The sequence below is a fragment of the Salvelinus sp. IW2-2015 genome, linkage group LG17 (genome assembly GCF_002910315.2).
Source record: "Salvelinus sp. IW2-2015 linkage group LG17, ASM291031v2, whole genome shotgun sequence".
Classification (NCBI taxonomy): Eukaryota; Metazoa; Chordata; class Actinopteri; order Salmoniformes; family Salmonidae; genus Salvelinus; species Salvelinus sp. IW2-2015.
In genome coordinates, this window is record NC_036857.1 from 21,689,764 (window position 1) to 21,714,452 (window position 24,689).

The following is a 24,689-nucleotide window of genomic DNA, read 5'->3' on the forward strand; positions in this document are numbered from 1 at the left end:
TCTCCACCTGTTAGCAGTGAGAACAGGCTGTGGCTCGGGTGGCTGAGGTCCGTAATGATCTTTTTGCCTTCCTGTGACACTGGGTGTTGAAGATGCCTTGGAGGGCAGGCAGTGTGCCCCCGAGGATGTGTTGGGCTGAGTCAGCTGACTGCACCACCCTATGGAGAGCCCTGCGGTTGCGGGCAGTGTAGTTGCTGTACCAGGCGGTGATACAACCAGACAGAATGCTCTTGATGGTGCATGATCTTACACCATCCTACAGTGGCTTGTCCGTATTGGAGGTCAGCCTAACAAAGCATGTTAAATAGCCAGCGACCTTAGATATCAGTGTAACTAATAGAATGGATTCAGCAAGGCCACTCTCTTTAAACAGACAGGAAATGCAAATGAGGGTTTCTTCTAGCGTTCAATTTTAATCTTGATCAGCATCTTGTTTTTGGACCTCCCCTGCAGAATATTTACGCAAACTAGCTGTGCAGCAACATGTGTTAAAACTCTCTGATGCTCACTCACTATTAAATCTAGGACATGCGATTGCTCAACACAAAACAGACAGCAGTGGCAGATTTAAAAATAAAAGATTAAATGCTTGTGGGATGAAAAACTAAAAATAACTCCTTCTGTCTCAAACATGCTAGCATGGACACAAACACACACACACAAAACCTGTGGCATACATTAACCCCAATGTAAGATGCATTTCTTTGTAAACCCGTCTATCCGATAGATATTCCATTCAATACCCTCAATCAGAGATGTTCTCTTCCCCTCCATGAATTGTGTGCGCCTCAGGTCTATTCATGTCATCCTTTTGTACACCTCTCACAATGGTGCTTAACACACAGTACAGAATGGGAGTGATCTGAGGATAGATGGAAAATGAAATATGCAGACATAAACACAACCCCTCTGTTTAGATGGCAGTCTAGAGAGTCACCTTTACCTAAGGAGTGAAGTACAGAAACATTCAGTTGAACCTGAAATGAACACAGTAATGCATGGGGCAAGTAAGCAGTGTTATTTAGCCATCCAGTAGTACTCCACTCCTATGAAGAAAAATACAACAACAGGTTCCTTACAAGTCTGCCAGGAAGCATATCACTCCTCAATGAGGTCAGCGATGAGATCTCATCGTCAGGCAGAGAGCTCACTTTAATTAAAATGGTCAGTGAGGCATCGTAGCTCCTTTGACTCAGATTAGGGATAAGTACTCTCTCTAAAACATGAGACGGAGCAGAGAATGAAAAGCAGAAAGGAACGAAGGGAGAAAGAATGAAAGAGAATGGGATAAAAAAAGAAAGAAAAGAGAGAGAAAGCAAGAAAGGAAAAAATAAAGGAAAGCGCAAGAAAGAGAGAGGACCAGGAAATAAAGGAAAGATGAAACCATTATGGCTGGCTGTCTTTCTGGAGAAGCAATGAACTGATAAAAGGGAGGTGGAGAGGTGTGGTTTGGTGTTTTGCGAGATCACAGTACAGTAACCTGAGGCAGAACTGAGCGGGAGTTGGAGAGCCTGTGTGCGTGTGCATGTGTGTTAGAGTGTGTGGAGGATTGTGCTGATTCAGTATGGATGGGTGAAGGTGACCCTCCCTCCACACTGCTCCAACAGTTCCCTGCCACCTGACATTGATCCTAGTTTTCACACTGACTCAAGCATACCACCACCAGGCTTTTCAAATTATTGCAGTGCAATTGTTATTTCACACGCTGTTACTGATTTGTCATTAAATTGATTTGCATGCCCGATTGGAGGGTTATTTACGTCTGCACACTTAGCAAACACGTATCTAGTCAAAGTATTGCTGTATGTCTGTGTGCCTATCAAATTATATGGATAGATGAGCAACACACGTTAAATAGGGAAGAAACAATCTTGGAAATGGGAGCCAGTTCTGTTCAGTACTAATAATAGAATGGCCAACCCAAACATTAACTGCTACACTTGAGACAAGGTCTTAGAATAGACAGTGAACGCTACAACTACAGAATTCCAATGCAGTAACAGAGAGCAAAGATTCGGTCCACAGATGGGGGAGTGTCTGTGTAGCCCTGCCCTGTCAAGGGTAAACTACCGCACATCCTCCGTCCGCCACCTCCTCCTCCCCTAACCACACCTTAAAACCATGAATATGCATGAGTGTGAAGGGAAGAACAAGCACATCATTAGAGAATCAACAACTCCCTGGTGACATAAAGTAATACTACACAAGAGAATGTCACTTCCCACTTAATCTGCTATTCTCTCATTAGCTGGTTAGTGGGAAAAATGTTGAAGACTGCTGGCAAACGGCCAAATATATTTCAGGTTAATTACAGATGGTTAAGACTATGTGAAAGAATGGATAGAAAAAAGGGGGATGAAGAGAAGGAGATATGAAGAGATAAAGCACATGCCAAAAACAAGACCTTGAAAAGTCAAGGATATGCCATCAGCAACTGAGTCCTAAAATGGGTAAACCTGTGGGTGTCAATAGGTGAGGAGATGAGAGCGAAAGATCAGGTCTCTTGGGGATACAGTGTGTGCCGAGCTGTGGAGGGACAGTAGTCTCCAAGTACAAGTGGCTGGGATAGCGCCACATGTTTCTGGTTCGCCTGGCCTTAATTCATGATTCATAATATCACTATAACCTTGACTGCTCCCAGAGCCCAGAGCAACGCTCTGTGTGAAGTCAGGGTCACACATCCATCACTTCAAAACAAGCAGGGACACACCCTGCACACCAACTGATAGTGAAACACACACAGAGACACACAAACAAACATGCACAAGCACACACAATCTTACAAATGCTTACTTACACAGATATTCAAGAACATGTGTGCATTTCATTTGATTAACAACATACAAGCCGTTTGTCACACAAACACACACTGCACAGTAGATTTTGCAGGCATGAAATATGTAAAAGCTGTGTCTATGACAACACTAATTGCAAAACTGGCACAAGTCCATTGAATACTAGTATTACAGTAGGATGACTACTTATATTACTTCTGTCATTATTAACTGTTCTACATTTTTGTTTGGGTATCACACGGAATCAAGGCATGAAACTAAATTATATTTCTTACAATGTTGAGACCGTTATATTGTCTACTTCTTAGACAATAATAGAAAAAACATTTTGGTGAACAATCACATTCTGACAATACTGTACAAAGAAAACATTCAAGAAGCTAAAACTGAAAGCTAACCTACAGGTCAACTTTGACCAGTCAACTGTCACCTTTATCAGGAAGATCTCCCTCCCTCATCCTCTGTATAAGGAGCCCACACTCTCACAACACATGGTCACATTGTTATCCTAATATTTAGGGAAAAATACTGACCTGCCTTGGCGCTGACATACACACATTCTTTTCAAGCAATTTAGCCGTTCAAAGAGGAGACGTTTAAACGCGTCTATATACATTGACCCGACCGAAACTACACTTGACCCCAACAGTCACAATTGAATATGAAAAAATAAATGGAAAATACGTTTCTATTCTAAATATATTCAATTCAAGCTATTTGAAATCGGACTAAGCGAGTTTATTGACAGCTGTTATCGATAGTTTCTGTAGAGACACTCAGACGCGATGTGCACGCCAGACGGAGTATTTGGACACTGTTGTACAGGATGCTCTACAGCTGAGCACGAGACCCGTGATCTGACAGAGGAAAAAAACAGTCGGGCAAAAAAAACTGCAAATCTGACAGGTTTACTCTATAAATCAAGAGCCTGGTAGGCTATTCCATGGACAGCCTGGGGTTAGTTGTGATAATGGATGCATGGCATGGGTGTTTAACTTAACGTGGGCTATGTCTATGTTTAACTCTTCACTTATTGGTTGGTAGCAGAAATGATAGGCTAACACACGACCCGTCCAGACACCGATGCTCACCTTCATAATTCCTGCTTTCTTCTCGGCATATCCCTTTGCTTTTTATCTTCTTTTGATAAATCAGTTTGGTTGTAGACGTTAAACCGAATTTTTACACTGTAGTTGAGGCCAATGATGTAAAGAAAAGACACGCGGCGATATTGATTTTAACTGGACAGAGGTGTTACGGAACTGGAGATGCGATGCTGTCAGAGCGCGATAGCGATGCCTTGCGGCAGTTGAACAGGTCAAAATTGCGTGGGACTTTAGCATAATGTTCTCGGTCACAAAAAGCAAAGAGAAACAATGATAACGCAAATGAGCACCAAGGGAGGTGGGGCATTGGGGGGGNGGGGAATGAAGTTGGGGAAAAAGAACCGCCCCTACAGTGCAGGCCTACAGTATTATCCTTCACTTTATTTAGTTTGTCCGATCCGCTCATCTTTTAGCATTAGGCTAGTCTGATGAGAGGTTGACATAACAAACATCAAACACAGTATGTTGAAGTAATGGACTAAACTTAAATAACACATTGGACTAACTCAGGTTGGGCATCGAATCTGCAACGCCTATTCTAATATAAAATACAACATATATTAAAGGTACAATCGACTACTGGCGTTGGTCGCTGATTCGAATCCCTGAGCCAAAAGGTGGGAAACCTGCTATTTTGCCCTTGAGCAAGGCAGTTAACCCCAAACAACAACTGCTCCCTGGGCGCTGATGATGTCAATTAAGGCAGCCACGCACCTTTCTGATTCAAAGGGGTTAGGTTAAATGGGGAAGACACATTTCCGTAGAATGTATTCAGTTGTGCAACAGAAAATTCCCTATAATAAAGGCATTTTGTGAAATGTAGTGTCTAACAGTGGCATGTATTCATGGATGCCAAGGGAAGCCAGGCTTCCCCCAGTAATGTACCAATATAAAATTAAAATAAATACATACAATCATGTATCTTTTGTCTGTTTCATAATTTTCGTTCCATTCGCAAGAGGCTGAATGTATCTCTCAGGAGAAAGCATCTGAGTGAGCGAAACAGCGCCCCTCTGTCTCTCTACGTGTAGGCCATCTATCTGATGCTGTCTGGTCCAAACGAGTATGCCATTGGAGCCGCCCTTAGCATTGAAGGCAAGGGAAGCCAACAAGCATCTGGCCTCTCTTGACAAAAAAAAGTATAAAACATTAGCCAATCAGCGTTGAGTAAACTGAGCAAAATCAACTGAATGGTCCTGGCGCACCCCAAAAAAAGTGTTAGGGGAAGCCAGCTTGGATTTTGGCGTCACTCCTATCAAATCCCATTGAGAGCATACATAATAGACAGAAAAACTTGAATTGTTGCATCTCGTTGTGTTGTTGTCCTCCAGTGGCTAGCTAGCCTGCTAGCTAAAATTGTACCGTTCCTAAATTAGCCATGGATGGAGATAGGGATTTGGACTTGTGGTTTACAGTACTGGCAAATGATTAGAATGGCGATTCTGATCCAACCATTAATTCATACATTGTTGTGCCCCATGCCAGAGAGGATGGAAGTTCAATATGTAGCTAGATGTAGAAGGTTAATGTTAACTAGCTAACGTTGCCCATAAATGTAAGTTAGGCTAGCGAGCAAGCGTTTTAGCCAGGTAGCCTAGGACAACACTAAATAAAAGTGTGTACTGTATGACAGAGTGATAGACCGTTTTGTCAACATGAAAGAGAGGATGGCATTGGTGTTTCTCTACAAGTAGGGTGAGTCAACATGTTTTCTATTTGCACGAATGCGCACGCACACACACACACAGAAATCAGAACCATGGACAGCCACATATTTAGCTTACGTTGATTGGACTAAATTGTTTTTGGTATCTTTTAGTTGTCACTGTATTAGACTAAGCGGTCAGAGGTGATTTGTTGATGTTGAAGTTGAAATGGTGCTGGAATAGTGGAGGCAGCTCCTGGTAACTCTTTGTGGTTCTAAATCAATAGTTGTTTAGTGGTCCAAAAACGTCCAAAACATTAACTTGCTTGACCATGCTGTAGGTCATGTACCTATCTGTCACAATATGCTTTGTGGACTTCAATGGACAGAGGTTGCTACCCGGTTTTGTGATAAAACAAAGGTATGGTTGAATTTATTATTCTTATTGTCTTGGCCGTTAAGCCTATATATCACGGTTGCAAGACATATTAATTAACAGGCTATTGAGCAAACAACACAATTACCCCAGTGATTTTACCCACGAACCGCTACTTGGTATCTAAACTGATCCATCAAATCGAGCTTTCGGTCCACATAAAACTGCATTACCCAAAACTCTATTTTCTCTCCTCCTACATCGCAAAAAACATGGTCCGTGCATATCCCAATATCCCAATGTATATCCCACATCCCAAGATTAAATGTAAAATTGTTATGTTTAGGGTCGGGACGTCCTAAGCATCCCATATAGAGTTTGCCTTGCAAACATGGCGGCCTCTCAACAGGAGCAAAACAGCAGGAACGTTCATGTTGATACATCAACATCTAGTGCACATCAACAACAAGGAGAGAGGAAATCAGGGGCTATATCTTTTGGTTTTAGCAAAACTGTAACTAAATTAAAATCTAGTCGGGATGAAGCTATCAACGCAGATGAGCGAGATTATTTAACCGGAGTCGATGGGAAAGAATTGCTAAGGTAAGCTAACGTTAGCTAGCTTCTAATGTTAGTGTCTAAATACAGTTGCATTAATACATATTGTTGCCTAGTAGTCAGCTAATAACGTTACTAGCCTGTATGTTGAATAAACATGTTGCTGTCCCTTTATGTATTCGCTAGTTAGCTATGTATTTAGCCACCGGTAGCAAAGACTTTACGGTTTAGAAACTCTTTGCCGGTAGCTACATTTCTTCTTCTTTGGTATTATGGCGGCACGCAAACAAATATTGGTGCATGTTACTATTCTGTAGTAGCATTGGCTACTATTCCCTTGTATGAATTCATGACACTTTGTGAAAAATTGCCATACCAACTAACCCTGGCTGCACCCATTAAAACATCTACACAATTCCACTAATTTGGACCTATCTGATCCTACTCAAGGCCAGCAGCCTGGGAGGATGGGACACTATTGGTCAAAACATGCAACTTTTCTGCAGTAAAATGTTGTACCTATTCTCTGTGATTTTTACATTCCATTCCTGCGGTACAATTGACATCCATGGCCATTAACACCAACAACAAAAAACTTACGGAAGCACATGCTATTCCTATCACTCTACTGGCCTCTCACAGGAATCCTCTTAGGATCCCTCACCCTGGACCAGGCTTCTTCTACTACTCTCTTCACTGCCTCAGCATACAACACCTTCTGCACTACTCTGACCCTGGCAACCTGAACCTGCCTTTCTCTCGCTGGGCAGCTGTGATATCCAGCACCATGGGTACCCGTACAGTTTACACACACAATTTTATCCACCAATACACATTCCTTTGTCTCATGTCCTCCTGCACACTTCTCACATTTAGGGGTTTCCCTCCTACACACTGCTGCCACATGACCATAAGCTTGACACCTAAAACACCTTAATGGATTTGGGACAAAAACTCACGGGATAACTGACACATCCTAACTTGACTTTATCTGGTAAAGCCTGCATCAAAACTCAAGAGTACAGACCGTGTCTTGTGTGTTTCACACCGCTCTCCAACGGGTTTGCATCTCACCAAATGGCAGGTGTCACAGACACCGGGAAGCTTCAACTTCAGTTGATCCTCCTCAACGCCACTCCAGCTATCACTCCTTTTAACAGCGCCCTGCTCCAGAGGAAAGCAAGTCCCAGTTCTTGTCCCCAGTTACGTGGTGCAGAGCGCACGCTCCTAGTGGACGGCAGAAACGCAAAGAATCAACACAATTCCACTTCGAGTCACTTTCACCCACCCAACATTCCCCAACCTCTTCTCCACCCAACCTAACACTACATATGGATCTGCCAGAAGGCAATGATCCATTCTCTCCAAAAATCTCACTGACACTGGGCCAGAATCAACTCAGGACAAGGCTCAAACTCGGTGGTCTTCACCGCACCTGCCACCGCAGTTAATTCATCTTCTCTCGTCATGTTCAATTTCCTTCTGTAGCTCTTCCAAAAGGTATGCGTGATACACCACTCCATATTCACTCAAAATATGTTCCACCTTTTTGTTTCTGTCCACCATCTTCACCTTCATCAGATCTTCCAGAAGGCATGTGCATTCCCCCATTCCATATTTACTTATAATATGTTCCACTTTTCTCCATTTTTCCTGTCCGTTACCCCCACCTCATAGCCACAATGTCCATCCATAGCTAAATTTCTTCTTCTTTGGGTTTTATAGTGAACTACATGCAAAAAGGTGTATTGTCACCACCAACTGTGTGGGATGAAAATAAAAGATCCTAAAAGACAAATGTGGATAAAAAAAACTCATACTGTCTACCTGAAAATCACTCATCAACATGCTCCATGCCTCATCTGTTAAAACTAATTATCCATGTCAGATCCCTACACAGTAGGAGCCTAGGAGGACAGCACATCTTCCATCGCCAATAACCTTTGTAAATCTTCCGCTGTGAATTCCTGAAGCTTCAGATATTTTCCTGCTGCCCCAGATAGCTTCCTGCCGCAGCCACAATGATGTCCTATTTCTTTGAGTTCCTTTATACTTGAGCCGTGCAGTTTATCACAGTTGCATTGAACACCACACATCCACTAACTTTACGTACAGCATGCCCGGTTCTCTTGGTTGACAAATAGCCCTATTCACTATGGGCATTTCTGCATCTACTACCATTTCTTCAACTTCACTTGCTCTTTTGAGATCCGATGGACCGCCCTAACTTTTGCCTCATCAACCTCTTTCACCCTTACAGGGCACTCCAAAATGGACGTTCTTCACTCCAACCTTCTGTATACTCCACCAGTCTGCACACACTTAAAACATGGTCAAATTCTTTACAATTTCTGCACTGTAATGGTTTGGGGACAAAAGCTCTTAATGCATACCTCATATACCTCAGCTTTACATGAGTAGGGAGGTGCTCATCATCAAAAAAAAACTATAGAACCGACAAACTTTCTTTCTTCTATCCACCATGCGGGTCAAGCAACAGGCACTAACCACACCTGGGATTCTCGTCACTAGGTTGTTCTCCTTAACTTCCATCCACACCCCGGAAATGAATCCCTTAACAGGTGTTCTACTCCGGAGTTCAGAGCACGATGCTTCAGGTGACTCGATTCTTGTGAGGCCCTCTTCCTCAGTTTCTCAGACAAACAATTAGTCAGGACAAGCCCACTCCTGGTCACTCTGACTTAACTTCTCCCAACATATGATTTGCCCTCTTCGAGACACTCATCAAAAAATCGTATCCCAACAAGAAACAAATCCCTTGTCTGATATATACCATCATCCCCTTCAACTATCAATACTTTTTATTTTTCATTCCATTCTTCGAGACTTCTGTTGTCATTTCCTCTTCTACAACTCAATTCGCTTCTCATTTCAAACTCCGAATTCACTTCCGCCATGATTTCTCCGCCTTGGTCAGTTTGCTTTCTACCGGTACAATTGTTTGAACCAATGATTTAAACACTGAGTACACCAAACATTAAAACCTTCCTAATATTGAGTTGCAGCCCCTTTTTACCCTTATAACAGCCTCAATTCATCGCGGTGCCAAACGTTCCACAGTGATGCTGGCCCATGTTGACTCCAATACTTCCCACAGTTGTCAGGTTGGCTGGATGTCCTTTGGGTGGTGGACCATTCTTGATACACACGGGAAACTGTTGAGTGTGGAAAAACCCAGCAGCGTTGCAGGTCTTGACACACACCGTGCACCTGGCACCTACTTCCATACCACATTCAAAGGCACTTACAGTGGGGAGAACAAGTATTTGATACACAGCCGATTTTGCAGGTTTTCCTACTTACAAAGCATGTAGAGGTCTGTAATTTTTATCATAGGTACACTTCAACAAAGGTGTACCAGAAAATCACATTGTATGATTTTTAAGTAATTCATTTGCATTTTATTGCATGACATAAGTATTTGATCACCTACCAACCAGTAAGAATTCCAGCTCTCACAGACCTGTTAGTTTGTCTTTAAGAAGCCCTCCTGTTCTCCACTCATTACCTGTATTAACTGCACCTGTTTGAACTCATTACCTGTATAAAAGACACCTGTCCACACACTCAATCAAACAGACTCCAACCTCTCCACAATGGCCAAGACCAGAGAGCTGTGTAAGGACATCAGGGATAAAATTGTAGACCTGCACAAGGCTGGGATGGGCTACAGGACAATAGGCAAGCAGCTTGGTGAGAAGGCAACAACTGTTGGCGCAATTATTAGAAAATGGAAGAAGTTGAAGATGACGGTCAATCACCCTCGGTCTGGGGCTCCATGCAAGATCTCACCTCGTGGGGCATCAATGATCATGAGGAAGGTGAGGGATCAGCCAGAACTACACGGCAGGACCTGGTCAATGACCTGAAGAGAGCTGGGACCACAGTCTCAAAGAAAACACCATTAGTAACACACTACGCCGTCATCGATTAAAATCCTGCAGCGCACGCAAGGTCCTCAAGCCAGCGCATGTTCAGGCCCGTCTGAAGTTTGCTAATGACCATTCTGGATGATCCGAGGAGGAATGGGAGAAGGTCATGTGGTCTGATGAGACAAAAATAGAGCTTTTTGGTCTAAACTCCACTCGCTGTGTTTGGAGGAAGAAGAAGGATGAGTACAACCCCAAGAACACCATCCCAACCGTGAAGCATGGAGGTGGAAACATCATTCTTTGGGATGCTTTTCTGCAAATGGGACAGGACGACTGCACCGTATTGAGGGGAGGATGGATGGGGCTATGTATCGCGAGATCTTGGCCAACAACCTCCTTCCCTCAGTAAGAGCATTGAAGATAGGTTGTGGCTGGGTCTTCCAGATGACAACGACCCGAAACACACAGCCAGGGCAACTAAGGAGTGGCTCCGTAAGAAGCATCTCAAGGTCCTGGAGTGGCCTAGCCAGTCTCCAGACCTGAACCCAATAGTAAATCTTTGGAGGGAGCTGAAAGTCCGTATTGCCCAGCGACAGCCCCGAAACCTGAAGGATCTGGAGAAGGTCTGTATGGAGGAGTGGGCCAAAATCCCTGTGCGCAGTGTGGGCAAACCTGGTCAAGAACTACAGGAAACGTATGATCTCTGTAATTGCAAACAAAGGTTTCTGTACCAAATATTAAGTTCTGCTTTTCTGACGTATCAAATACTTATGTCATGCAATAAAATGCAAATTAATTACTTAAAAATCATACAATGTGATTTTCTGGCTTTTTGTTTTAGATTCCGTCTCTCACAGTTGAAGTGTACCTATGATAAAAATTACAGACCTCTACATGCTTTGTAAGTAGGAAAACCTGCAAAATCGGCAGTGTATCAAATACTTGTTCTCCCCGCTGTACATTTTTCACCCTCTGACTGGCACATATACACAATTCATGTCTCAATTGTTTCAAGGCTTGAAAATACTTCTTTAACCGGTGTCCTTCCGTTCATCTACACTAGGGTTGAATATTTTCCCGGTATTTTACAAGTGTGCCATCCTGAGAATAAATCACTTTTTCTCCCGGGTAACCTGGTATTTCCCGCCAAAACCGGAAGTGTCATTCAAAAGCATTATAAAGCATATAAATGTCTGGATTTGATTAGAATTTTCATGTTGACCAAAGCTCTAACCTGATGCTACCTGAGCCTGATGAGCCATATATTAAATACATTTTATGAGCCATATATTAAAGACATTTAATGAGCCCAAGCCCAAATGATTGTGCCATTTATGATATAGGCTACTGCACATTATGCACGACAGAAAAACATAAAAGCCCATAGATGTAGCTAGATATATGCTCTGTTTCATTTATTTACCCAACTCCAGTTGGCAAATTTCTTTGAGTGTGAACTGTATTAATGTATTGTATTATATGGACTGGAATTACACACATCATTCAAACGCACATTGTTCAAAAGCTGAAGAGAACATGCAATTCTGGTGCAGCATGTGTAGCCTACAAAGTTACAAGATTGGTTTTAATTTTGCAATATAATAGGGCCTATTTGTACAGTGCATTCGGAAAGTATTCAGACCCCTTCCCTTTTTCCACATTTTGATTCTAAAATTGATTAAATAAATACATCCTCATCAATCTACACACAATACCTCATGATATAGCAAAAACTGTTTTTTAAAAAGTTTTTCAAATGTATTAAAAAATAAAAACGGATACCTTATTTACAGACGTATTCAGACCCTTTGCTGTGAGACTCGAAATTGAGCTCAGGTGCATCCTGTTTCCATTGATCATCCTTGAGATGTTTCTACAACTTGATTGGAGTCCACCTGTGGTAAATTCAATTCATTGGACATGATTTGGAATGGCACAAACCTGTCTATATAAAGGTCCCACAGTTGACAGTGCATGTCAGAGCAAAAACCACGCCATGAGGTCAAAGGAATTGTCCGTAGAGCTCCGAGACAGGATTGTGTGGAGGCACAGATCTGGGGATGGTACCAAAACATTTCTGCAGCATTGAATGTCCCCAAGAACACAGTGGCGTCCATCATTCTTAAGTGGAAGAAGTTTGGAACCACCAAGACTCTTCCTAGAGCTGGCCGCCTGGCCAAACTGAGCAGTCAGTGGAGAAGGGCCTTGGTCAGGGAGGTGACCAAGAAACCGATGGTCACTCTGACAGAGTTCCTCTGAACTTTCCAGAAGGACAACCATCTCTGCAGCACTCCACCAGGCCTTTATGGTAGAGTGGCCAGACGGAAGCCACTCCTCAGTGCCAAAAAGGCACCTAAAAGACTATGACCATGAGAAACAAGATTCTCTGGTCTGATGAAACCCAGATTGAACACTTTGGCCTGAATGCCAAGTGTCACGTCTGGAGGAAACCAGGCACCGATTATCGTCTGGCCAATACCATCCCTACGGTGAAGCATGGTGGTGGCAGCATCATGCTGTGGGGATGCTTTTTCAGCGGCAGGGACTGGGAGACCAGTTGGAATCGAGGGAAAGATGAAAGGAGCAGAGAGATCCTTGATGAAAACCTGCTCCAGAGCACTCAGGACCTCAGACTGGGGTGAAGGTTCACCTTCCAACAGGACAACAACGCTAAGCATACAGCCAAGACAACGCTTCGGAACAAGTGTCTGAATGTTCTTGAGTGGCCTAGCCAGAGCCCGGACTTGAACGCACGCGATCGAACATCTCTGGAGTGGCCTGAAAATAGCTGTGCAGCGACGCTCCCCATCCAACCTGACAGTGCTTGAGAGGATCTGCAGAGAAGAGTGGGAGAACCTCCCCAAATACAGGTGTGCCAAGCTTGTAGCGTCGTACCCCAAAAGACTCAAGGCTGTAATTGCTGCCAAAGGTGCTTCAATAAAGTACTGAGTAAGGGTCTGAATACTTCTGTAAATGTGATATTTAAGTTTTTAATTTGCAAAAATGTATAAAACCAGTTTTTGCGTTGTTATTATGGTGTGTTGTGTGTAGATTTGATGAGGGGAAAAAACACGAATCCATTTTAGAATAAAGCTGTAATGTAACAGTGTGGAAAAAGTCAAGGGGCCTGGATACTTTCTGAATGCACTGTATAATTAGTAGACTGACTCGTGTATATACCTTTTCATTATATTTCCCCTAAAGTTATTAGCCTACCTTTCTCTATTGCTGCTTCTTTCTTTCCTCGCTTTCAACAGTTAGATGGAACCAGTTTTGTTGTCCTTATCTTCATTATAATGACAACCTTGAATAGTTTAGGACTAGAATTAGATGCAGAAGGCTTTCACTTCTCTTCACAGATTGAATGGTTATGGGTCTGAATAAATAACTGCTAAAGCCTACCGCCATCGAGCGTCTTTTGGCTGCTGTATTTAACATTCAGCAAAAAAAGAGCTTGCTTCCCTATTCGAATAAGAAATGGTGAAAAAACAATGTCCAGTAAGCTATTCGAGTCTAGCTCTTCCTGTATGAGACTCCAAGAGTTAAGGAGTGTTTTTTAAGGAGAGGCCAGCGGAGTACAGGTGCTTGCGTATTGCGCATGAGACAAAGGTTAGAAGCTTATTATGTATAACCATCACGAATTAGTTAAATATAAGGCTAATACTGCATTGACTGTATTACCTGAAAGAGGTAGGCTAGGACACCTACAGTTGAAGTCGGAAGTTTACATACACTTTCGCCAAATACATTTAAACTCCGTTTTTCACAATTCCTGACATTTAATCCCAGTAAAAATTCCCTGTTTTAGGTCAGTTAGGATCACCACTTTATTTTAAGAATGTGAAATGTCAGAATAATAGTAGAGAGAATGATTAATTTCAGCTTTTATTTCTTTCATCACATTCCCAGTGGGTCAAAAGTTTACATACACTCGATTAGTATTTGGTAGCATTGCCTTTAAATTGTTTAACTTGGGTCAAACGTTTCGGGTAGCCTTCCACAAGCTTCCCACAATAAGTTAGGTGAATTTTGGCCCATTCCTCCTGACAGAGCTGGTGTAACTGGGTCAGGTTTGTAGGCCTCCTTGCTCGCACACACCTTTTCAGTTCTGCTCACACATTTTCTATAGGATTGAGGTCAGGGCTTTGTGATGGCCACTCCAATACCTTGACTTTGTCCTTAGGCCATTTTGCCACAACTTTGGAAGTACGCTTGGGGTCATTGTCCATTTGGAAGACCTATTTGCGATCAAGCTTTAAATTCCTGTCTTGAGATGTTGCTTCAATATATCCACATAATTTTCCTACCTCATGATGCCATCTATTTTGTGAAGTGCACCAGTCCCTCCTGTAGCAAAGCACCCCTACAACATGATGCTGCCACCCCCGTGCTTCACGGTTGGGATGGTGTTCTTCGGCTTGCAAGCCTCCCCCTTTTTCCTCCAAACATAACAATGGTTATTATGGCCAAACAGTTCTATTTTTGTTTCATCAGACCAGAGGACATTTCTTCAAAAAGTATGATCTTTGTCCCCATGTGCGGTTCCAACCGTAGTCTGGCGTTTTTATGGCAGTTTTGGAGCAGTGGCTTCAACCTTGTTGTGCGGCCTTTCAGGTTGTCGATATAGGACTCATTTTACTGTGGATATAGATACTTTTGTACCTGTTTCCTCCAGCATCTTCACAAGGTCCTTTGCTGTTGTTCTGGGATTGATTTTGAACTTTTTGCACTAAAGTACATTAATCTCTAGGAGACAGAACGTGTCTCCTTCCTGAGCGGTATGACAGCTGCGTGGTCCCATGGTGTTTATACTTGTGTACTATTGTTTGTACAGATGAATGTGGTACCTTCAGGCGTTTGGAAATTGCTCCCAAGGATGAACCAGACTTGTGGTGTACAATTTTTATATTTTTTCTGAGTTCTTGGCTGATTTCTTTTGATTTTCCCATGATGTCAAGCAACGAGGCACTGAGTTTGAAGGTAGGCATTGAAATACATCCACAGGTACACCTCCAATTGACTCAAATGATGTCAATTAGCCTATCGGAAGCTTCTAAAGCCGTGACATAATTTTCTGGAATTTTCCAAGCTGTTCAAAGGCACAGTCAACTTAGTGTATGTAAACTTCTGACCCACTGGAATTGTGATACAGTGAAATAATCTGTCTGTAAACAATTGTTGGAAAAATTACTTGTCATGCACAAAGTAGATGTCCTAACCGACTTGCCAAAACTATAGTTTGTTAACAAGAAATTTGTGGAGTGATTGAAAAACGAGTTTTAATGACTCCAACCTAAGTGTATGTAAACTTCCGACTTGCTGTGCCTTTTCCCTTTTCCTCCACGACATGGAAACCGGTAAGTGTTCGAGGAGATGTCAATTCGTTAGTAGGCTAACTGAAGAGTGTCCTCCCCTCCTCGATAGAACCTCTGAGAAGCAAGCAAGAATAAGCAAGACATAGAAAGAATAAGGCTGTGACCTGGCGATTTCTCCCGCAATGAAGATGGTAAAAAATAATAATGGTCGAAATTTGTAAAATGTTATTAGGAAATGTTAGCAGACCTAGAATTTTATTTAACAATATCAAAAAAGGAAAATAGTTAATAGCCTAAATATTATTATTATTATTATAATTGTTATAATCAACTTTAGAAAACACATTTAAATCACATTGTTATTTAGCCCATTCACATTGCACGATGTTCAGTATGTTTTATACAAGCCATTTTTGTCCACATTCACCAGAACTACTGCCCCCTTCATTGAACCCACAAAGTTCAAGGCCGACCTCGGTACTGCAGGCATTGTTTGCAGAGAACAGAATCCCCCATTATAGTGAAGGGGAAAATGGCAATCTTCGTGGTTCATCATGTAAATAAATACATTTCTTGAAGACAATCACAGTACCAATAATTGCTTCTATTACATCAGATGTATGTCCTTGAACCAATTATTTTAAAGAAGTTATATGGAAAAGTAATAAGGATAATTGACTTTGTAGCTAATGGCAGCCTGCAGTATCTTGAGGTACTCAATGAGAGGGGGCAGCACTGAGCTAGCTTGCAACGTTACTTTCTGGAGTAGCTCAAACTCAAATGTATGTCTACATAAATTTACCACATTAGACACCATCTTAACCGACTACCTTGGCTTCAAATGCACTATTGAGTCTACACATAGGAATGAATGGTGTCACGTGATCGATGGCTTTGTCCATTCATATAAACAGTCATTGACGTTCCCCTCTCGCGGCCTCTCCTCGATTTACCTTTGACCCATTTCAAAAGGAGGACTCAATCTAATTGAGAAAAGGCCTGGGGGTGCGTCCCAATATCTACTTTCTCCTGAAATGTGTACAATCCCTCACTACTTCCCAAAAATCTGGATTGGTGGAGCCATGGGCTTGTGGGAATTTTCACGATATCTCTTATACCAGTCATTTCCTTTCAAGTCAGTGAAGGAAAGCAAACAAGTGCACACTTTGGGAGGAAGGAGAGATAATTGGGACATAGCCTTTGCAAAGCTAATTGTTTTGTGTAGTTAGTAAATGCTTTCTACTTCCTTTGTCCGTCTTAGTATCAAGCCTGTGGAGAAGCCAAAGGAGCTGATCATTCCACTCATCCAAAGGAATCGCTGGTGCAGCAGGCAGGAAAACAGAGCTGGCCAGGTCCAGGGGCACGGTGATGGAGGGAGGGATAAGGCCAAAACACAACCCCCCTCTCAGGAGCAGGACTCAGTGGAATCACAGGCTGTCAAAGAAATTATTGAAGGTGCATGTCTGTGTCAGCTTCAGTTCCTACTTCAGTGAAGATAGCCTCTCAGAAATTAGCACCTTATCCTAATGTTGTGAATCCACCATTAATACTTTAATCACTCTTTCAATATCACATCTCTCTTTCAGAATCTCAGAGGCAGCTTGATCAGTGGAAAAATGGGGACCAAGCAGACCCCAACCTCACCATCCCCCTGCTGATGCAGAACCAGGCTCCACAGGGGTTTGAGGATGGAGACCACATCAAGGTGGACCTGCGACCGGAGTCTGTAAGTATGGGGCGAGGGTCAGAGGAACCTTATCCGTGACCGTCTGGTTCTTGGGTCTTGTTGTGTCAATAGACTGTGAAGTAAATTCAATGCATTTTCACAGCAAATGTTATGTGTGAGGTCAAATTAGGATGGGCAACTTGAACAGACTGAAAGTTGTCAGATTACGAGAGAGATGTTGATTCCTAAACAGAGATGGAAAGTTATGATACGCATGAGTGAATGAGAGCGCGTGATGGATTAACAAGTGTGTGAAAGTCAGATCAACAGAATGTGTGCGATGACAGATGGAGGTGGACTGACCAGTTTAACTGGGACTGAAACCAGAGACTGTGTGAAAGTGCTGACCGCAGGATATTTCCACCAAACCGAACCGTGCCAACAGAGAAGTGTGTGTGTGCATGACACGTACTCACTTCAGATCTGACAGCATCTTACGAATGAGATGACACTCGCTTGCCCTCCCTCTCCCTAGAGACCAACAGTCATCTTCCTCTCTGCATATCTTCCTCATCACCCATCTCCCACCCTCTCATCACTGTCATCTCACATCTGTCTTGACTTTAGATACAGTGCCTTCTGAAAGTATTCATACCCCTTGAGATTTTTCCACATTTTGTTGTTACAGCCTGAATTTAAAATTGATTACATTTTTTTTTTGTCACTGGCCTACAGACAATGCCTCATAATGTCAGTTCAATTATGTTTTTCGAATAAAAAAATTGTAAAGTAATTAAAAATGAAAAGCTGAAATGTATTGAGTCTAAGTATTCAACCCCCTTTGTTATGGCAAGCCTAAATAACTTCAGGAGTAAAAATGTGCTTAACAAGTCACATAATGAGTTGCATGGACTCTCTGTGTGTGCAATAATAGTGTTTAACATTGTTTTTTTAATGACTACCTCATCTCTGTACCCCACACATACAATTATCTGTAAGGTCCCTCAGTCAAGCAGTGAATTTCAAACACAGATTCACAGATTCAGGTTTTCCAATGTCTCGCAAAGGGCACCTTTTGGTAAATGGGGAATAAAAAAATAAAAAAGCAGACATTGAATATCCCTTTGAGCATAGTGAAGTTATTAATTACACTTTGGATGGTGCATCACTACACCCAGTCACTACAAAGATACAGGCATCTTTCCTAACTACGTTTGCCAGAGAGGAAGGTAACCGCTCGGGGATTTCACCATGAGGCCAATGGTGACTTTAAAACAGTTATAGAGTTTTAATGATTTGATAGAAAACTGAGGATGGATCAACAACATTGAAGTTACTCCACAATACTAACCTAATTGACAGTGAAAAGAAGGAGGCCTGTAGCGTAATAAACTATTCCAAAACATGCATCCTGTTTGCAAAAAGGTACTAAAGTAATACTGCCAAAAATGTGGCAAAGCAATTAACTTTTTGTTCTGAATACAAAGTGTTATGTTTGGGGCAAATACAACACATTACTGAGTACCACTCTACATATTTTCATGCATAAGTGGTGGCTGCATCATGTTATGGGTATGCTTGTAATCACTAAGGACTGGGAAGTTTTTCAAGACAAAAAATAAACTAATGGAGCTAAGCACAGAAAAAATCCTAGAGGAAAACCTGGTTCAGTCTGCTTTCCACCAGACCGTGGGAAATTAATTCTACAAAATATTGACTGGGGGTGTGAATACTTATGTAAATGAGGTATTTCAGTATTTAATTTTCTAAAAGTCACTTTGTCATTGTGGGTTATTGTGTGTAGATGGGTGAGAATTATTATTTATTTATTTTGAATGCAGGCTGTAACACAACAATGTGGAATAAGTCAAGGGGTATGAATACTTTCTGAAGGCACCGTATTAGGGAGGGGCTGAGGAGCTGGCTCATTCCACCTTCATGCTTCTCCCACTATTGTGGGATCCCAGCTTCCCCTAGAGCAGACAGAGCCCATAAGGGAGCTAGTGAGGAGCATGGCACTGGGACAGACAGCACCCACATGAATGACAGCAGCATGTCTCTACACTGCTGTGATGTGGTTGGTGACCTCTGTCAACTTGGTCTGACTGAGTCTGTCAGCCTAGAGCCAAAGGATTGTATAACAACAACATTGGAATCAGCTATTTCTGTCTGTGTATGGAGTCCGGACATACACAAGCATCTGTCAGTCTATAGAAACACTATCTGGCAGGCTGACACAAATGACAATCAGATGTACAGAGCATTAGACTGTACCAGTGGGTGTGTAAAGAGTGATGTCTGTTTTTCTCACTATCTGAGACTGCATATAGAATGTGACGTGTGTCTGATCAATTGCTGTGTGTTCAGTCCACAGAGGCAGACTATGACAGTGTTCCTGTGGAGGTGTACGGGTTAGCCATGCTGAAGGGGATGGGCTGGAAGGCCGGAGAGGGCATCGGGCGGACCTTCAAACAGTGCGTATTCTCCCTCATAGTCAGTCTTCATCCCCAATCCCCGTGTTATTTTTAATGCCTTTAAAATATCTGGTTTGCTATGTCTGCTTTATTTATAATGCCAATATTATCCACTCTTGTTGCATCAGGTTTTTGGCATCGGACTTATATTACAGAAAATAAGTAATGACATAAGATGATTATGCTGTTTTCCCCAGAGTACAGTAAATAATGTAGTTTTAGTAATGCAATCTTACTGTGGTTGGCCACTGTTGTTTTTCATCTTCAAGCCCATCTGTTTGCTAGTCTGCAAATATAAACCCATTGACTCATAGACATAGGGGTCTATCTCATCCCATTATACTTCCTAGTTCACTCTCACCCAGGGTTGACAGTAAGCCGGAACGGTCAGGTACGAAGTCCCAGCAAAGCAAATAGTGTGGGGTACGCAATACCGGTAAAACATGAGCCTATCACGATCATTAATACACAGATTCCATGAAAACTGTAGACTATTACACTTTATCATGACCGCATGGAAAATTAGCGAATTGACTTGTGTAGACCTAATGAATGGGCAATTGTCAATGTCATTCATAACACTTTTTGGTGTTTTGTAAGTGATATCTCTTTACTTTTAGGCCTATCAAATGGGTGGAGTAGCCTAATCGTTGGAATAGTAACTGAAGTCTGAACACTGACTGTAGACTGTAGGCCTCACATGTAGCCTATTATAATGTTAACTCCTGCTGAATGAAGTGTTCCTCGCAGTAAAATTACAGAACAAATCTACATTTTGTCTCGGGAATAGGAGTGGAGAAATAGGATTCATTTCAGCATCTTGAAAGAATTAAAATATGCGCTTAGGGACCTGTTGTGTAGCCTAAACGAGCAATTTCTTTCAGCAACATTAAAGCTGACAGTATTTCATTTTCAACCACATAAAATATGCATCCAAGATTAACTGAAATACTATCAGAAACATGTTGGATCGTTTTCAAAGCTTTTGATTTCCTTGAAACCGGCGTTATTTGGAAATCTCCATTGTCCCTAAATCCTCGCTCCGTGAGAGAAGCAGGAATGAAAGAACTTTACCGATGTCAACTAGATTGTTGATGATGCATTGATCATTCTATCGATGTATGACATTGTTCTGGGGAGCAAGGCTTTATTTAGAATTCTAGACAAGCATCAAGTAATGACAGAAGAGAAGCTGCATGTAGGCTATCTAATTATAGACAAGTTGACTAACAAGATGTTGGAAATTATAAGCAGAAAAATATCTGAATGAGGCTGAAAAACCACCGTCCTTGAGTAACATGCACAAGTAGACTACATGAGCCTTTTGAAGTAATTGTTTGACAATCAGATGAATACATGACAGGTTGTGTTTATGCCACATGAAAAGGTAGGCTAATACATTTTCAAAGTTAAATGACAAATCTTGACTATTAGGCTCATAGAGATGCTATGAAATGAATACGGATTCCATATGTCATTCTATGATTAAGCCCATAAAAAAAAAAATGTGGATTTTAAGAAGCGCATTCTCACACAGGAGGGACCCCATACCAGGAAGAATCTACTTTCACCCTGCTCCCACCTAATCTCTCTCTCCCCTCTCTCTCTCTCCTCTCTCTAGGGACGTGAAGCCCATAGAGCACCAGCTGAGGCCGAAGGGTCTGGGTCTGGGAGCTGACCGCTCTGCTATAAGGGACCTGGAGCCCAGCGGGCCCCGGAGGCCCCCAAAGCCAGGCGATGAGCGGAAGGAGGAGACCCTAGTCCTGGGGCCTGGAGGCCATGTGCTGGTGGAGTCTGGAGCACACAAGGACCTGTACGGGAAGGTGAGATTTCTGGCTTTGTTTGTCTGGACTCTCTGGAACTACAGAAAGCAACAGCAACATAACACTGTGGCATATCACTATCTCGTAGGCCATCTTAGGCGTCATAGTTGTTGTTTCATAGCAAGACAATTAGCTTTACTTTGCTCAAATGTAACTGTCTCTCTACTTGTGCCTTTGCACACTGATTGACTGTTTTGTCTCTCCCTCCTCGCAACACCCCTCCTATTGCCCCAACATTCCTATGTTACAGATTGAAGGAGTTGATCCGGACAATGCACGAGTAGTGGTCAAGCTTGCGATTGGTAGCAAGACTGTGACAATCAGTCAATATGCACTGAAACTGGTTGACCGCACAGAATATGACAAAAACGGCAAAGACCTCAGTAAGTCTCTCCTACCACCATGTTAGTTTTGTGATTGCTCTCTGAAATGACATTGAACCTGTTTACCGTAAAATATTGGAATAATTTAGTTGAGCAAACAAATGTCATACAGGGTCATGGAAATGTTCTTTCCATTACTATTTCCAATATTGTTGTCTTGGCAATACTGAGACACCCACTCACTACATGGGTGGAAGGTTCTAGACCAGAACAAGGGGGAAAAAAACAACCAAAGGGCAGACTGGTCTGTTGTTGAGTGATGAGCTGGGCTGATTCCATAGGCTCGCTCTCTCCTTTAGCTAAGTGACATTTGAGCCTCTGTGTGAAAAGGAGCCATCTGGCCTTTTACCATTCCAACCCAAAACAGCCATGCTGTCACTGCTCTTATTGTCAGTAATCAGAAGGACCTGTTTCTGGAGTGGAGGGAGGTTCACACATAAGCAATGTCAGTCAAATATACACTGGTACTGTTTGTGAACAGGCAAATTGTACTGCTCTCATGTGGCTTATTTGTTATTGCTGAATAGGTCAATATGTATCAGCACTACCATAGCAATAATGCAGATGAGACTACTTGATCATTGTGATGAAACTGTTTAATGGAGCCCCCTTGGACTGTTAGTGACATTGCGAATGTAACACTATCTTTCTACCAATCAGGTCGCCTCAGCAGGGCCCACAAAGAGAAGGAACGGCAGAGACGGGAGGAGAAAGAAAGGAGGAGTAACAAGGAAGAGGAGAGGAAGAAAAGTAGATCTTCTGAGAGGGACAGAGATGGAGGGAAGGACCAGAGAAAAAGGAAACACCGGGATTCTAGTCAGGACAGGTAGAGGATCCTGAAAATATGGGATGAGGTTGGAAGTGTAGGATTTGTATATATTTTTTTCAATACAAGAGGTTAACTAATGACTTGGATTAGTTAATGTTTATGTTGGATTATAGTACTCCTTCATAAATTCTAAATCTAAAGCAATTATTTACTCACACCATTTCATTTGATAACACATAATAAAATGATTTGAGAGTAAATAATTGCTTCAAATGATTTTTTTTGTTTGTATCACCTTTTCCCTTCTCTCCTTAGAGAGAAGCCCCAGGCAAAGCTACCTCCTGCTGCCCCCTCCTGGCTCCAGAGAGACCTGAAAGTTCGCTTTGTAGATAAAGCCTTCAAAGGGGGAAAATACTACAATTCAAAGGTATGAACACTAGGTGCACAATTCATTGCCTGTTGACACTTTACGGCCCACTACAGTTCTGTGGTGTTGATCTTTAGAATCAATTTAATGAATGTCCTATGCTGTTTTTTGAAGATGCGAATAGAGGATGTCTTGTCGCCAAACATCTGTGTGTGTCGTACTGAGGAGGGCAGATTCTTAGATGGTGAGTTTTACTGCTGAATTACATTCTACCTACTCCAACCCATATTCTTTTAACTGGTGTTCCCTCTACTCATCTATTTTTCCTTCAATGATGCCCTTATGTCTTCATGATAACATAGATGTGAAACAGACGATGCTGGAGACCATTGTGCCAAAGACTGACTCTGAGGACATCATGGTTGTACTCGGTGAACACAGGGGGCAGGTGAGTGAGTGGATGGGTTGGTAGGCTCATCGTTATCACTTTGCCTGTAAAATATCCATGCGGATTTGTTTCATAGCTTTTATTACTGATTGGATTGAGGAGTACAAAATGTTAAATATACAAGTAATTGAAGTGTCTGTAGTTAATGACGTGGTGTGTTTCAGGTAGGTCGTATTCTCCAGAGGGACCGAGACAGGAGCAGAGCCATGGTGCAGCTGGACAGATATGAGGAGAAAGTCTTCACCCTGGACTATGACTCCATCTGCCATTACGTAGGAGGGGGAGATCACTGACACCCTCCGCTTTTACCATATAACTAGTGATGTACTGTTAAAATATTGGTGGGGGAATAAAGTAACCCTCCCCATACGTTCAATGCATTTTTCCACATTAGGTGGGTAAACGCTTGCGCAAAATAAAAAGGTGTGTAAAGTGTTCAAGGGTGTTTATCCTCCACTTCAACACTGATCTCAACCTGCCCCAAACATCCAAACATATCCTTTTCATTTGACAAAGTTTGGTCATAAAATGCAAGAGTGTATGTACAGTGAGTAACTTTTGTCAGTGTATCTTTGTAATAAAATCATGTCAACAGCAAAGCCATTTTGTCCTGACTCAAGTGGCAATATTACAACAGTAATGGCATAATCATGCTGTTGGCAATACTAATATATATAAATATACAGTTGAAGTTTACATAGGTTGGAGTCATTAAACTCATTTTTCAACCACTCCACAAATTTCTTGTTAACTATAGTTTTGGCAAGTCGGTTAAGACATCTACTTTGTGCATGACAAGTCATTTTTCCAACAATTGTTGAGACAGATTATTTCACTGTATCACAATTCCAGTGGGTCAGAAGTTGACTGTGCCTTTAAAAAGCTTGTCATGGCTTTAGAAGCTTCTGATAGGCTAATTGACATCATTGGAACTGTGCCTGTGGATGTATTTCAAGGCCTACCTTCAAACTGTGCCTCTTTGCTTGACATGGGAAAATCAAAAGAAATCAGCCAAGACCTCAAAAACAATTGTAGACCTCAAAGTCTGGTTCATCCTTGGGAGATGCTGGA

The 24,689-nt window shown here is 42.1% G+C and overlaps 2 protein-coding genes across 2 annotated transcripts in view; one reads left to right on the top strand and one right to left on the bottom strand.

The window, feature by feature from the left end:
• The window catches only part of LOC111976295 (membrane-associated guanylate kinase, WW and PDZ domain-containing protein 3-like), a 44,320-nt gene extending 40,460 nt beyond the window's left edge, over nucleotides 1-3,860 (bottom strand). The window contains exon 1 of the mRNA XM_070447949.1: nucleotides 3,329-3,860. Within this exon, the coding sequence (XP_070304050.1) occupies nucleotides 3,329-3,411 (83 nt within the window). The 5' untranslated portion in view covers nucleotides 3,412-3,860. The remainder of the gene's footprint in view (nucleotides 1-3,328) is intronic.
• Nucleotides 3,861-6,290: 2,430 nt separating this feature from the next.
• On the top strand, nucleotides 6,291-24,072 carry LOC111977109 (G-patch domain and KOW motifs-containing protein-like). Its single transcript, XM_024006417.2, has 11 exons — nucleotides 6,291-6,525; nucleotides 16,950-17,143; nucleotides 17,275-17,414; nucleotides 19,722-19,828; nucleotides 21,450-21,651; nucleotides 21,902-22,034; nucleotides 22,695-22,860; nucleotides 23,119-23,230; nucleotides 23,345-23,414; nucleotides 23,533-23,618; nucleotides 23,783-24,072. The coding sequence occupies exons 1-11, from the start codon at nucleotides 6,314-6,316 to the stop codon at nucleotides 23,909-23,911; spliced, it is 1,551 nt and encodes a 516-aa protein (XP_023862185.1). The 5' UTR covers nucleotides 6,291-6,313; the 3' UTR covers nucleotides 23,912-24,072.
• Nucleotides 24,073-24,689: the final 617 nt, after the last annotated feature.

What these genes read in the sequence shown, in the direction of transcription:
- LOC111977109 (XM_024006417.2), top strand. Translation starts at nt 6,314, where the DNA reads ATGGCGGCCTCTCAACAGGAGCAAAACAGCAGGAACGTTCATGTTGAT. An exon ending in GATGGGAAAGAATTGCTAAG is followed by an intron (nt 6,526 to 16,949) that starts GTAAGCTAACGT and finishes TGTCCGTCTTAG; the next exon opens with TATCAAGCCTGTGGAGAAGC. An exon ending in ACAAGGACCTGTACGGGAAG is followed by an intron (nt 21,652 to 21,901) that starts GTGAGATTTCTG and finishes CCTATGTTACAG; the next exon opens with ATTGAAGGAGTTGATCCGGA.